Raw genomic sequence first — 13,378 nt, 5'->3', positions numbered from 1 at the left:
TAACTGCAGCAGTCGTGGTGATGTCTTTCAATTGACCCTGTCCCGGTTGTTTTATGAGCAGTTTATTTCAGTTCGCTTGTAAAAAATTGCATTTATATTTAAAAAGCCGGATATGATAAGAACATCACAAACTGTCTGTGATGTGTTCCTGTAGGAAGTGCCCAAGTTCAACTCCCATGGAATGAGTAGACTTATCAGATTTTGAGCAAGTACATAAAAAATCAGTCTCCTTACCGTACCCTGATTCAGTACAAAGTTAAGCTTATAATATTGATTTATACATTGAGCTCATAGACCCTCATAGTTTAGATACAACATGTACGTAGTGTCCGTGACGTCACCCGTAGGTTTGTGAAGAGCAATTTTGAAGCTTGAAGTGGGCGGAGCCGGCAGCACGTCATCACGCATCTCTCCCAGTTAATCGTAAATGTGGGTGGAGCTGAGGTGCCTGTCAGTCAATTTAACTATGCATAATTTCAAAGCTTAATAATAACTTAATGGTGAAGTTTGTAACAATTTTGCAGTAAAATATCCAAAAATCACTTATTTTATTGTTATTTTGTTCAGCTGAGTAATTACAATATCTCAAATTTTTCTTACTACTTGTAAATCGTGAGAAAATCGCCTATTCAAAGATGACATGACATTCTTGAATGAACACAATTCTTTCACTTTTAATGTAGATACACAACCGAACTATAGTGATTAGTGCTGTGTTATGTTTTCAGATAATACAAGAAAACATCAGAAACCAGGAGCAGACGGCCGTCTCTGAAGATCTCAACTTAGAGACCTTAGTGTAAGTCACACTGTCGTCTTAAATCTCCTTATTAAGTGAATTTCAATGATCGTTCTTTTGGATATGTTCAATTTCAGTGAAACATCTGGTGTTTTTTCTACAGACAAGCTCATGATTATATAATCGCTGGAGGGTGTCTGGCCGTTGGCTTCCGGTTTGCTGGGTCTGCAAATTCAGACGCTTTCGAATGCCTGGTAAGAGAACGCAAATTGATTTGTAAACATGAGAACATTTTTCTGCACTATAGTAAATGATTTCATTTTATTTTTTCTCCGCCACTGATATTTTTAGTACACATTCGCCCGTAACTTCATGCAGTGTCTGACCACCTCTACAGTTACCGTGGTAAGCAGTTCCAGTCTTCATTAAATCCAACTCATGAATGTATGCTCACACAACTTTGTTTCATGTGTTTGGGGACGTCCAGACGGGCCCGTATAACCTGCAGACGTGTCTGAGTATGGTCCTTCTGGCCATTTCCATGGTGATGGCCGGTTCGGGTGACTTGAAAGTGTTGCAGCTGTGTCGTTACCTCCACAAGCGCACCTTCGGCGAGATGAACTACGGCTTCCACATGGCCCATCACATGGCTCTGGGTCTACTCTTCCTGGGCGGTGGGAGGTAAGTTTCATCTACATTCATCTGTCCGTGTGCTTATTTCTTCTGTCGAAAACAAATTGAGGCTTTTGAGGAAAGCTTTCCAGGGGTCTTCTCCGTATATTGCACTTAAACGGTGGGCTTGTAGTCCAAAATTCCGTTTCTTTGCAGCTTTAAAAGGCTCAACACGACACCAGCCGATGAAAAAGGGTATTGTCTAGCGAAACGATTGGTCATTTTTCCAAGAACAATGCTTTACCTTTTAAACATATATATATGTGTTGCACTGCCTCGGAGGTCCTCCAGGATGTGCGTCCACGACTTCCGTATAATGTAATCACGTTTGATAGGTTTCAAAAGATTTAAACATCCCTGATATGGACACGAACTGACCATATTCAAAAATAATCTTGGACAAAGACATATCGTGTCATCCTTTGAACGCTCTTCGATCTCCACATTTGTAAACACTGGGTCTGGGCGTGACCTTTCCAACGTCTGGAGGACCAATCCTGGAGGACCTCCGATGCAGAGCAATCTGTGTATTTATGTTTAAAGAGTATATAATTTTTTTGTTTTCTTGGAAAATGACCAACCGTTAGCTAGACAACACCCTTATTCATCAGCTAATGTCGTGTTGAGCCTTTTAAAGCTGTGATCAAACTGATATTTGATTATTCGTTATTCCACTATAAGAAACTTATTTGAACAAATTGTTATTTGTCGATCGTCTGCATATAATTCAAAACGTAGGGAGAAACTTGATTAGAATTTTTTTGGGGGGTAATTTGCATTTTCTTAATTGCATTTTTATTAGTTGTTTTAAAGTGGATTTATGAATGGGTTTGACCTTCATTAATTGATCAAATAAAAGCTTCAAGTAATAGACAGTACTTAAAGATATTACTTGTAATAGAAATAGGAAAGAATATACGCAGAAAAAATATGATCATAGTTTCTAGATGTATTGTGGTCATTCCAGTCCAATTTCTGTTGTATTTAAACAAAATCAAACCTCAGCAGTGATATAAAGTCTGAAAGACTAACAGCATGACAAGACACATGAAAACTGTGATCAAAATCCAGGTTATCACATTATTTTTTATCTTTTCCTAAATACATCTAGAAATATGACTGTTGTATTGCTTAAAAGTGAATCTGAACTTGTTTTCTTTGCAGCATTTGAGGTCTGAAAAAATACAGAGCATCTTTATTGTTATTTTCACTTGTTTTTCCAGTTTTCATTTTCTGCAAATAAATGCAAACAGAAACATTATTTTATTTGAAATGTGGGAGAAATATTGTTACAAGTTCATAAAATGAAACAAAAATGATCATTAACCAAAACCCAAACCTAGAAATATTACATTAAAGTCCCAGTGAAAAACAAAAAACATGAAATATTGAAGTGTTTACTGTAAATAGTTTATTAATGTGGGTCATTCTCTTTTAAAAATGTGTGTGCCCTCATAATATGTTAGACTGCTTGGGCGGAGTATCAGTTAACTCTTGTTAACTGCTCAGTTAACTGCTGCCAGTTCCATTTCAAAATGCAATGTCTGTTTTTATACATCCAGTCAAATCACAGAGAAATCAATTTCATTTGGAAATGCGTCAAAATACGAGAGTAAAATCGATCACAACTTCCAGTTCACGGGACTTTAAAAAAAAGCAAAAAAAAGCAAAATGGTCTCGTCTATAATTTTTAATGTCTGTCTACTTGTTTAATAAAAACATGAGAATTATAAAATGCAGTTTATAATAGAATACATGATATGCTTTATACCATTTGACAATTATGCATTTAAGCTTATTTCAGCTTTGTTTAGCTCATCTGATTTGAAGTTATACATCAGCATATGTTCATTAAAAAAACATGAGAAAAAGCCAGTTCAGTTAATGCTATTTAAAGCCACTTTTATCCATTGTCTTGATCTATTTCAGGACATTCCAAGAGCCTTTGTAACACTTTTCCTGTGCTACGGGCTTTACTGCCAAACTGGCGCCTTTATCTTGACCCCTCGCTCTGTTTGTGTTTCAGTAATGCATTACAATGACCACACATGCATTCAGTCCTGCAAATCGTGGACGCCACCCTAGTTAAGAATTTTGTTTATAAAACCGCAGTAGATATGAAAAATGCAAAATAACAAGTGTGGTAAAATGAGCAGCGGGTGGGTTTAACATCAACTGAAGTGACCTTCTGTCAGGTCAATGAAAGTCACAGCGAGAGCCTCTTCTTTCCATCAGAAGCGGTTGAGTAGACTCTTCAGCTCGCCTGTTATTTCAAGTGAGGCCTTTCGAAGAGCGCAAATAGCGCCGTTGAACAATAGATGACAAATTTTCTCCCTCGCTAGACAATTGAATATCTTCTGTGTGTGTTCTTTGTTTAATTAGTGCTAAATTTCTGACATCAGCTCTCCTCCATTGTTCATTGCAGGAGAGCTGATCCCAATTGGAGATATAGCAGCTGTTGTGGTGACGTGTGTTTTTGATAGATGAATGTTGACTGTATTTGTACAGGTACACCCTCAGCACTTCCAACTCGGCGATTGCTGCTCTACTTTGTGCACTTTATCCTCATTTTCCTGCTCACAGTACAGATAACAGGTAAACACACTAATCTCTCAATCTTCCAACGAGAGAAAATAGTCATCATGCTCACTTCTGAGGAAAACCACTTTCACTATGACTGGAAATGACACTTGTTACTCAGAATCGGGGTTGTTTCTGATCGATGTGATGTTGAAGGGATAGTTCACCCCAAAACCTGTCACGTGAGACTCGTCGATCAGTTTGTTCATTTCTTCATTTGTTCATCAATGCTTTATGTTCAGCATGCTTCTAATGAAGTGTCCGAATGTATTTCTGAGGCCACTGAACAAGACAAACATCTTAAATGGACAGTTCAACCAAATATTAAAGTTCTGTCATCATTTCCTCACCTTCGAGTTGTTCCAAATCTGAATAAATGTCTTTGTACTGATGAGCACAGAGAGAGATATTTGGAAGAATGCTTATAGCCAGACAGATTTCGCCCACCATTGACTCCCATAGTAGGAAAAAAACAAATGTTTGCTGTCCTACAGTCTTCAAAATATCTTCTTTTGTGTTCAACAGATAAAAAAAGAACAAATAAGTACTTTTTCCTGCTTTGGGAGTCAATGGGGTCAAAATCTGTCTGGTTATAAGCATTCTTCCAAATACCTTTCTCTGTGTTCGTCAGAACAAAGACATTTATACAGATTTGGAACAACTCGAAGGTGAGTAAATGATGACAGGACTTTCAGCTTTGGTTTGTCTTGCACAGTGGCCTCAGAAATACATTCAGACACTTTATTAGAAGCATGCTGTACATAAATCAAAATAAAAAATGAATGAACTGATCGACGAGTCAGATTCATTTGTAAAGACGAAACGCACATGACAGGTGTCTGGTGGATATGTTTGGGACTCAGATAGGATGTGATTTATTTCGTGGGATTTTAAACAGATGTTTGTGGTGTTCTCTGTAGGTATCACCTCCAGGCTTTGCGTCACCTGGCTGTGCTGGCGGCAGAACCCCGTCTCTTGGTGCCTGTGGACGTGGACACGATTAAACCCTGCTATGCCCTGCTGGATGTCACCTATAAGGTGTGTGCTACTCAGGTTTGATGTGGCTTTTCAGGTCGACGGCCTCATCCAACACAACGCCATGGGTGGCTTCCTGGGTTTGGCGCTTTACCATACTTTTTTTGTTTTAACTCGTAGATGTTATACATTACAGCCTTTTGCATACCGAGCAATTACTCACTTTATTTGATGTTTAGTCGGAGGTGCTGCGGAAGACAAATACGTGAGATTGTTTCACGCTGACGTTATAATGATTGCACCTTCTGATTGAGGAGTTTAGCAAACTCAAGTACACACACGTGCTATCTTTTGAAGTCCTGAAACCACAGTGATGAATGAAGCGTGTGTTTTTATGCACATTCTTATGTGATAATCGCAGTGCAGGACTGTTGAATGTTGACCGCTCCCCCCTTCGGTGCTTCGAAGAGGATTCATCTTTTCAATTAAACGCCGACAGCCAAAGAAGAGAACAAGCTGTTCCCGGCAATTACAAAGACGCCCCTGCTTACACAGACATGCAATCACACGGTGAACGCATACGTCGTGATTCACGGTTGTTAGCTTTCTAATCTGTGTGTGTGTTTGTGTGTGTGTTTAATAGGAGACGCAGTGGTACGATGAGACCACCGTAGAGTTGATGGCTCCCACTATGCTCCCTGAATTACATCTTCTTAAACGGGTAACAAATAAACAAAACAAAGGTTCCCATTTGATCTCTATGAGTGTTTGCTGAGCATCAAACTCATGACCTTGACATTGCATTCGTTTGGAAACTTGGTTAACTCATGAATGCTCAGATGATAAACTTTCTGTTTCCGTCTGTGTCCAGATTAAGGTGAAAGGTCCAAGATATTGGGAGCTAAACATCGACCTCAGCAAAGGGACCCAACATCTGCAGTAAGTCCGTGTGTAGCTTAAAGAAATTCATACTAAAATCAAAACCTTCTTTCCCTCGACTTTGACTTTGTCTGCTGTTCCATCTGCTCTTTTCCACATAATGAAAATAAATGTGGATAGACTCTTGAGAATGACAAGAAAACTTGATGATGTATCATGTTAGCCTCGGTTTATATTTACTTTTGTTTTGTGGATAAAAGCATTCAGCAAACCTTTTTAGGAGTGCTATTCATTCATGTGTGACATTTGATTTGATTTCATTCGATTTGTTACACAGAAGAATTAAAAGACACTCGTTTGTCAAGGATAACCCGATAAAGTTTGCATTGCTTTCCTTGATGTTAAGTGCAAGCTTCACTTAAGCCGGCGGATACACTGGCGTCGCCATATTTGAGATACTTTTAATCTCCCAAACAATTTCAACTCTTTTTCCCAGAAAATGCAAAAATGTGAAATACCAATAAACAAATTTATAGGTACAACAGTTCTTTTATTTAATAAATAAAACGCATATTATAAATAAAGTAATGAACTTGTGTTCTTGTGGAGACCGGTCTTGCAAAGCAGGCTAGGGAGAATGAACTCGGATGGATGCGCTGCAGTGACCATTTCGGTACGCGCAAGTCTGCATTCGACGCATCCTTGATATCAAGAGCACATCCGCATACTTTCACGCGTTCTCTTTACTTCTGTTCCTAAGTACTAGAATCTGACTTCTGAGGGTTGATGATGACGTAGAGCGTGAACACAAGGATGCTAGATCGCTGAAGACCGCATAATGAGAAACACCCGTAAAGTGTGCTAAATATGTTCACTTTTTTCGTAGATCAATTCTCTCCAGAGATGGCGTTCTGTACGTGAAGCTTCGGGCAGGACAGCTCCCGTACAAAGATGATCCTCACGGCTGGAAGAGTCTGCTAGCCCCCAACCTCAACAACAGAAGCCCTGAAGCTCATACGTTCAAGGTCTGTGTGTGTTCATGAGCAACATTAACCCATATGAGAGGAAAAATAACACGTATTTATTCATTTCATAACGCATTTCAACAATAACACTCTCATTTTTTTTTGTCTTTATTGAGTTTTTAACATCTGAGACTAAGTCTATACGTCCATCAAATCTCCTGAGCTATGAAAGAGAAACATCTGACCAATGATCTTTTTTTCTCTGAGATGACATATTTGTCAATATTTGCTAAGGCTTGACTGTCATCAATCCGTTCAAATAGAGTTATCAGGTTGTAAAGCTCAAATACACATCACGTGTTTCGTTCAGACTTTCTACTTAAATCCAGCAGTTAAACATATCAGAATATTACTGGGTGTTTCTGTTTGAAGAGATTTATGTTCCTGGCTGCCTTAATGGAGCATAATGTGTTCTTTCAAACTCAAACCTCCAGTAAAGAATGTTGTTTTCATGTCAACGAGCTGTTTTTCCCTCTCTCTCTCTAGCCCGAGGCCATCTCAACCTTCACCTCAGACGCGGCGTTGGTCTCCTTCGCCGAATACTTCTGCAGAGCCTCGGAAAACATGAAACACGTGAGATCATAAAGATGTTGATTTAAGAGCAAAGCGCTCATTGTGTGTTTCTTACAGGACCGAAGTCAGGACTTTGTGCATTCATAAGCAAATATATTTGAATAGACAGTCGGAGGTAGAAAAGCATTTCAAAAACCCTAAGTATCAGTTGCAACACTTGATGTTTTCTTTGTGGACTTGTTAAACCTCAGACGGGTGGAAAGAGTGAGCTCGTGTTGGAAGTAAAAATGGAATAGTCTTGTTGGGCTTCGGAAAAGTAGTTTGTCCCTTTCACAATGTCACCAAAGTTTCCACGCGCATACATCAAATAAACGTCATTCGGTTTATTTTTATTCTAAATAACATTTATTAATATTACATATGTAATTATGAGTTTCGAGCACATGACAGCCAAGCCAAGTGGTATTTACAAGCGGGAAACTCTGACTTCTAGATACTACATGAGTTGCCGAGTAGCGACTTTGTAGAGGGTTTGGTCTATCATTTCCAACATGATAGAAAAGCAAGTCTTTGGTTAATGGATACGGATAATTTTTCAAAGTTTTTCAGTCATTTTAAATTCGTGCCTTGTGGACAATTTCATTTGAAATGTGATCAAAAAAGTAACTTATAACATGCTGCCTGTCTAGGCTCTTTAAAGTTAGATAAACTGATGTGCCATGCATACAATTATTAAAGAGATACTTCAGGCTTGAATCAAAATTTCCCCACGTTTGACTTTCTTCTTGAAGTTAATGCGGGAATATAATAACACGTATACGTTTTCTTCCAAGCGGTAGAATGGGAGTGAATGGAGGGCAAGTTTTTGAAGCTCCAAATAGATCAAAGAAAGGCTCGACTTGGCTCCGTGGTCTTAAGAAAGGTCTTCTGAAGCGAATCAATGCGTTTGTTTAAGACAAATATCCATGTTGACAACGCTTTTAACGATAATCTCTAACATTCGCTGCAGGCGAACAAGCAATTTTTTACTAAAAGTATATGTGGTATTATAACTCTGACTTCATTATTCTTAAAGTCACATACACTTAGGATGCCTTGAGGGTGAGTAAAACATGGGGGACATTTTCATTCAAGCCTAAAGTATCCCTTTAAGTCCACACTGAAACATGGTTTACTTTACATTCCCCGTAGATTTCCCCAAGTTGATTTGAACGTGTTAAATGTTGTAATAACAAATGCCCGACTCTGAGGTGCGAGTTTCTCAGATGCACTTAAAGACAGCATAGATGTAGACTAATCTCTCAATGAAAGGACTGATCACGCCCCACATTTACTCCCATAGTAGGAAAAATTACTTTTATCTTTTTGTTCTGTTGAACACAAAAGAAGACATTTAAAAGAATGTAGAACAGCAATCAGTTCTGGGACACTCATTGTATTTTATCCTACTATTGGAGTCAATGGGGGGAAAGATGTGTCTGGTTATAAGCATTCTTCCAAATATCTTTCTCTGTTCATCAGTACAAAGTAATTATACAGATTTGGAACAACTCGAATTTGAGGAAATGATGACTGTCCCTTTAAGCAATGCATTATAATGAAAGTACATCAGGCAGAACTATGCAAGTTGTGCAATAACTGTGTTGAAAGTTAAACACTTTAACTGAACTTAACACATGTTAGCACTGCAAAGTTTTTTTATTCACTTACTATCTGTGCAAGGAAACCAGTGAAACTCTCCACGAAGTGCTGTTCACATTGAGCATTTATAAATATCCCGTGCGTCATTGCATCATTTTGTGTGTATTTACAGTAAATGTGTTAGCTGGAACACTATTGTCTGTAGCGGTCGCCACAGATGGGGCGTTCATTCATTCACACATTCTCACTGGTGTCTCACTTATAAATGCTGTGCTTGAACATTTTTCTGACACTTTTTTTTACAGAAGCCGGAGACGGTGGCCTTATTTTCAGCAATTCTGTATGAATGTGTAACACAGGAAAACCCAGAGATGCTTCCAACACACATCTCTATAGACCAGGTGTGTTAGAATAAAGCACATCACAGATTCTTTTGCTCTTTTTCAACCCTTGACTCGATGGAGTGGTGCAGACATCACATATTTTTGTAGGCCAGCCCATAAGTTAGCGCCGTGTTGGTTCCCTAGACCGAAGCCTGTACATTTCTCCCATAGACTTTTGAATGTTCGCAAAATATAAGATCTGCGATTAACAAATCTTCATGATGTTCACACGTTGTGTCTATCAAGATAATCTTTACAAATGGACATACCATTTGTTATTTCACATTTGTTGTTATCGCAAAAGGAAAAAGCTAACATGAGACTACAGTATAAACAGACTACACTACAATACACTACACTACGGTCGCTCGATATCAACGTCACCACCAAGCAGGTTTTAACCGATGTGTTTTATGTCTTAGATTAAAACGTGAAATCAATTAGGGGTTTTGTTAATCACAGGTCTTATTTCAGGTAATTTACCAGAAACCCATAAAAAAAAACGCATAGACTGTGGGGCGATGGAACCGGAAGTGCTAAAATGCTAAATCGCTTCCGGAGTTTGCACACAAAATACGTCATGTCTGAGGTGCTCTGTCTTTTTTTGAGGTGCTGTCCGCGCAGAGATTACTCAAAAAAGTTCATCCAAACCTGTATGACTTCTTTTTTTGCAGAACACAATAGAAGATATTTTGAAGAATGTTGACAACCAAACAACACTGAACCCCATTGACTTCCATTGTATGAACACAAAACCACAGAGACATTTCTCAAAATATCTTCTTTTGTATTCCGAAAGATTCAGATACAGGTTTAAATCCACATGAGAGTGAAAAAATTATAGACGTTTCCATATTTGGATGAACCATTCTTTAAATAGCACACAGGTGTTAATGCTAATGCTAACACCGTGTCTACACTGGAATCGTGCCGCGACAAGGGATTATAAAACACATTAGAAACAATTATAATTAAAAAAAAATCGGGCTGCGTCCGGTTTAGACACAGCGTAACACAGTTTCTTTGAAATAGTCTCGGATTCACACCACCAACATTGTGAAGCTTTTGGCACCAACAGAGTAAAGAAACTGACCCAACACTAAAAAATCCCCAGTAACACATTTTCTGACCACCAATCAGTTTATAAAGTCTGTTGTGCTGCTGTTTGAAGAGTAAATATGAGGAAGGCAGCACGCCCAGGTTTGGAACAAGTATCTTTATAAACATCATGTGAACACACCAAACCTAACCACAGTCCCAGCAGCGACACTAAAAACAAACTATGAATAAGATTTTGTTTCAGTGGAATGAACATTCATGCACGTGTCTGTAGGCCGTGCACACCCTGGAACGGGCCGATCTGTTGGAGACCTTCAGTCTTTGGCAGATGAAGCTGGTTCTGGAAGTGTGTGAGAGCAGAGTTCTACAGCAGAGACTCCGAGACGCTCACGGCCGCAGTCTGATGCTCACGTCTGAGTTTCTGCCCGTCATGAAGAGCGCGGCGGACCGAGCTCTGGACCACTGGATCTGTGGTGAGACACAACATCAGTAATCCAATGATTTCTACATGCTGGTCTATAAATATTTCTAAATAGTAGCGAGCAAACATTGAGTACAATTCTGACTCCTTAAGTTTTTTGTTATTTTTTCGCAAAACCAAGTTGAATTTCGCTACACAACACGCATAAAACATCTTTCTTAACGACAGGGTGAAGACATCTATGACATCACTTTATGGTCACTTGTGCACACCGTCTGTGTTTATCTAAAAGGTTGACATCAACTTTGAAGCGTCGTGTTTTCTCTTTCACACACAGAGAACAGTCAGGTTCTGCAGGCATACTTGAGAGGAGAGCCGATAAACAACGGCAGCGATGTCAACATGCTGGCCTGCTTCCTCGTCTATCATTCCATCCCCAGCCTCAGAAATATTATGACCTCTGATCTTGAAGGTACAATCGCAGGTTTTTTAAAAGTCTTACAAACATAGTTTCTTGTGTTGTGGTCTCAAAAAACATTTATGCAAATCTATATAAAGCAGAAGTCTAGAAGAACAAAATTTTCATCATCTTCCGTCCTGAACGTTCTCTCCTGACGTGGTTTTTCTCCCACCTGTGTTCAGGATGTTCTTGTTTCCCAGAGTTGCTCCTGAAGAGCAGTCAGTTGGGTGTTCCTGTACGTGCTCTGCTGCGTTTGAGTCCGCTGCTTCTACAGAATCACGGGTCTGGAGTTCAGACGGATCTCTTCTGATCAGGCACGCCGGGTCAGCGCTGCGTCTTGCTCTCGCCTGCTGTGACCTCCCTTTCTATCGACTCTTTAGATGTATTACGTAAAATAACGATCAGATCTGGCGTCTTTGGAAGTTCCAAAGTGAAACGGGATGCAGAGGAAGGATTGCCGCTCCAATGTAAATAGTTTGTATCTATATTTGTACTTATGATAATGCAGTCAATAAACCTGAGGAATTTTTTGATAAAAAAATGTGTCTGTATTTATTTTAGGCATTAAAGATAACGCCCTAACAAACTCCCAAAACATCATCAGACATCGCTCGCATTTCCTCTCACTGTCCGTTGCTTTATTTACTGTAGTTCAGCAAAACAAGAATCACACGAGCATTCCTCCATAAATGAAAACCATCCCATTGCCAGGAAAACACGAGCGCACACACACCCACCCTCTCACATACCACACTATTTGAATAGCCACGTCGCTGTTCTGTGCTTTCCTGTGTGACTCTTTTAGTGAACCAAACCACACTGAAGTGAAAGTTCTGTTGTGCGATTTCAAAATGTGAAGTGATATGAACTTTGTCAAGTCGACATACGTAAAAAATCACGAGTGTGTTTTTCTGACAGCTCAGCCATAAATGAAACTTGTATTAATTTGTTCCCCTCGCGTGGTTTTCTTCTGTGGAACACAAGAGAAGATATTTTGAGAAATGTCTCGGTGGTCATGTGTTGATGTGCAGTTTGGTTATCAGCGTTCTTCACAGTGTTGTCTTTTGTGTTCTGCTAAAGAAAGAAAGTCGACCAGGTTTAGAAAGTCCATGAGGAAAACTCAGACAAAATTGAATTTGTTGAATTATTCTGTTCTCAGTGTAGTTACATTCAGACATGTTCAAGATTCCAAATACTTTTGATCTGATTCTGGCCGTGCTGTTTGATCGCATAAAACTATGTGTGTGGTATAGTTACACCCACAGTTAACCATCGCTCGAGAAAAACACGGGACCGCTGGGAGGCTGTGTATAAAGACGTACCGCTCTGACAGAAGAAAGTGACCTGAAATAACCTCTGCTCACATGTCTGGGCATTCCTGCCTGCTGACGCTTCTCATTACACCATTAGATCTGTTAACCATCTGTGCCGCCGTAGACGTCACAAGAAGATTCATTTTGTTATCTAAAGGAACTGCACACTTTCTTTAGTGGTACTCAGGTTGTATCATATTTGGACTGTCGCTCATTATACTTTGATATGTCACAGAGAGCGGATATGAGAATGTTTGGAATGTGAACAATGATGTCGTGCAACTCTGAGAAAAAGGGCCGTCAGATCTCCATCGTGTTTAGCTTCAATACAGTTTCGTATTTGACATATTTGTGTGTTCGCCTCGAGTCTCGTCTGACGCAACCAAACATGCCCTGTTCAAACGCCATCGGACATCCCCCAGATCTACAAACCCACGTCTATATTTGGCATGATTAGTCATATCAGGACGCCGAGCGTTTCAAGGACTTCTCTTTGTTCTGCTGTGACATCACAATGCAGTCACATTCAACCGTGTAGGTCATTCTCCCCCGTGACCTTGACTTTAATTGACAAGCGTTCAAAGCATGCAGGAACAGGCCTTCCCTGGAGAGCCGCGCTTGAGATTCCCATACACACCCAAATTCTTTGAAATCATTTTTTTGCCACCTGGTTGAGAATAAAACTGAACAAGAGCAGACCTGGGAATTTTTAACTCCG

The 13,378-nt window shown here is 39.5% G+C and overlaps 1 protein-coding gene across 3 annotated transcripts in view; it reads left to right on the top strand.

Moving 5' to 3' along the window:
• Positions 1–12,092, top strand: part of anapc1 (anaphase promoting complex subunit 1) — a 35,876-nt gene extending 23,784 nt beyond the window's left edge. For 2 of the 3 annotated variants that reach the window (XM_056760017.1, XM_056760015.1), the window contains exons 35-48: positions 729–799; positions 903–993; positions 1,091–1,144; positions 1,227–1,420; positions 3,920–4,006; positions 4,912–5,029; positions 5,610–5,687; positions 5,838–5,905; positions 6,732–6,870; positions 7,357–7,443; positions 9,330–9,425; positions 10,741–10,939; positions 11,225–11,359; positions 11,530–12,092. In XM_056760017.1, coding sequence (XP_056615995.1) covers positions 729–799; positions 903–993; positions 1,091–1,144; positions 1,227–1,420; positions 3,920–4,006; positions 4,912–5,029; positions 5,610–5,687; positions 5,838–5,905; positions 6,732–6,870; positions 7,357–7,443; positions 9,330–9,425; positions 10,741–10,939; positions 11,225–11,359; positions 11,530–11,657 — 1,545 coding nt within the window. In that variant the 3' untranslated portion in view covers positions 11,658–12,092. The remainder of the gene's footprint in view (positions 1–728; positions 800–902; positions 994–1,090; positions 1,145–1,226; positions 1,421–3,919; positions 4,007–4,911; positions 5,030–5,609; positions 5,688–5,837; positions 5,906–6,731; positions 6,871–7,356; positions 7,444–9,329; positions 9,426–10,740; positions 10,940–11,224; positions 11,360–11,529) is intronic. The other variant, XM_056760016.1, reaches the window with a different exon arrangement.
• Positions 12,093–13,378: the final 1,286 nt, after the last annotated feature.

This window comes from Triplophysa dalaica, chromosome 11 (genome assembly GCF_015846415.1).
Source record: "Triplophysa dalaica isolate WHDGS20190420 chromosome 11, ASM1584641v1, whole genome shotgun sequence".
Classification (NCBI taxonomy): domain Eukaryota; kingdom Metazoa; phylum Chordata; class Actinopteri; order Cypriniformes; family Nemacheilidae; genus Triplophysa; species Triplophysa dalaica.
The sequence above is the reverse complement of the archived record's forward strand: the minus strand, read 5'-3'. Positions and strand labels throughout refer to the sequence as shown.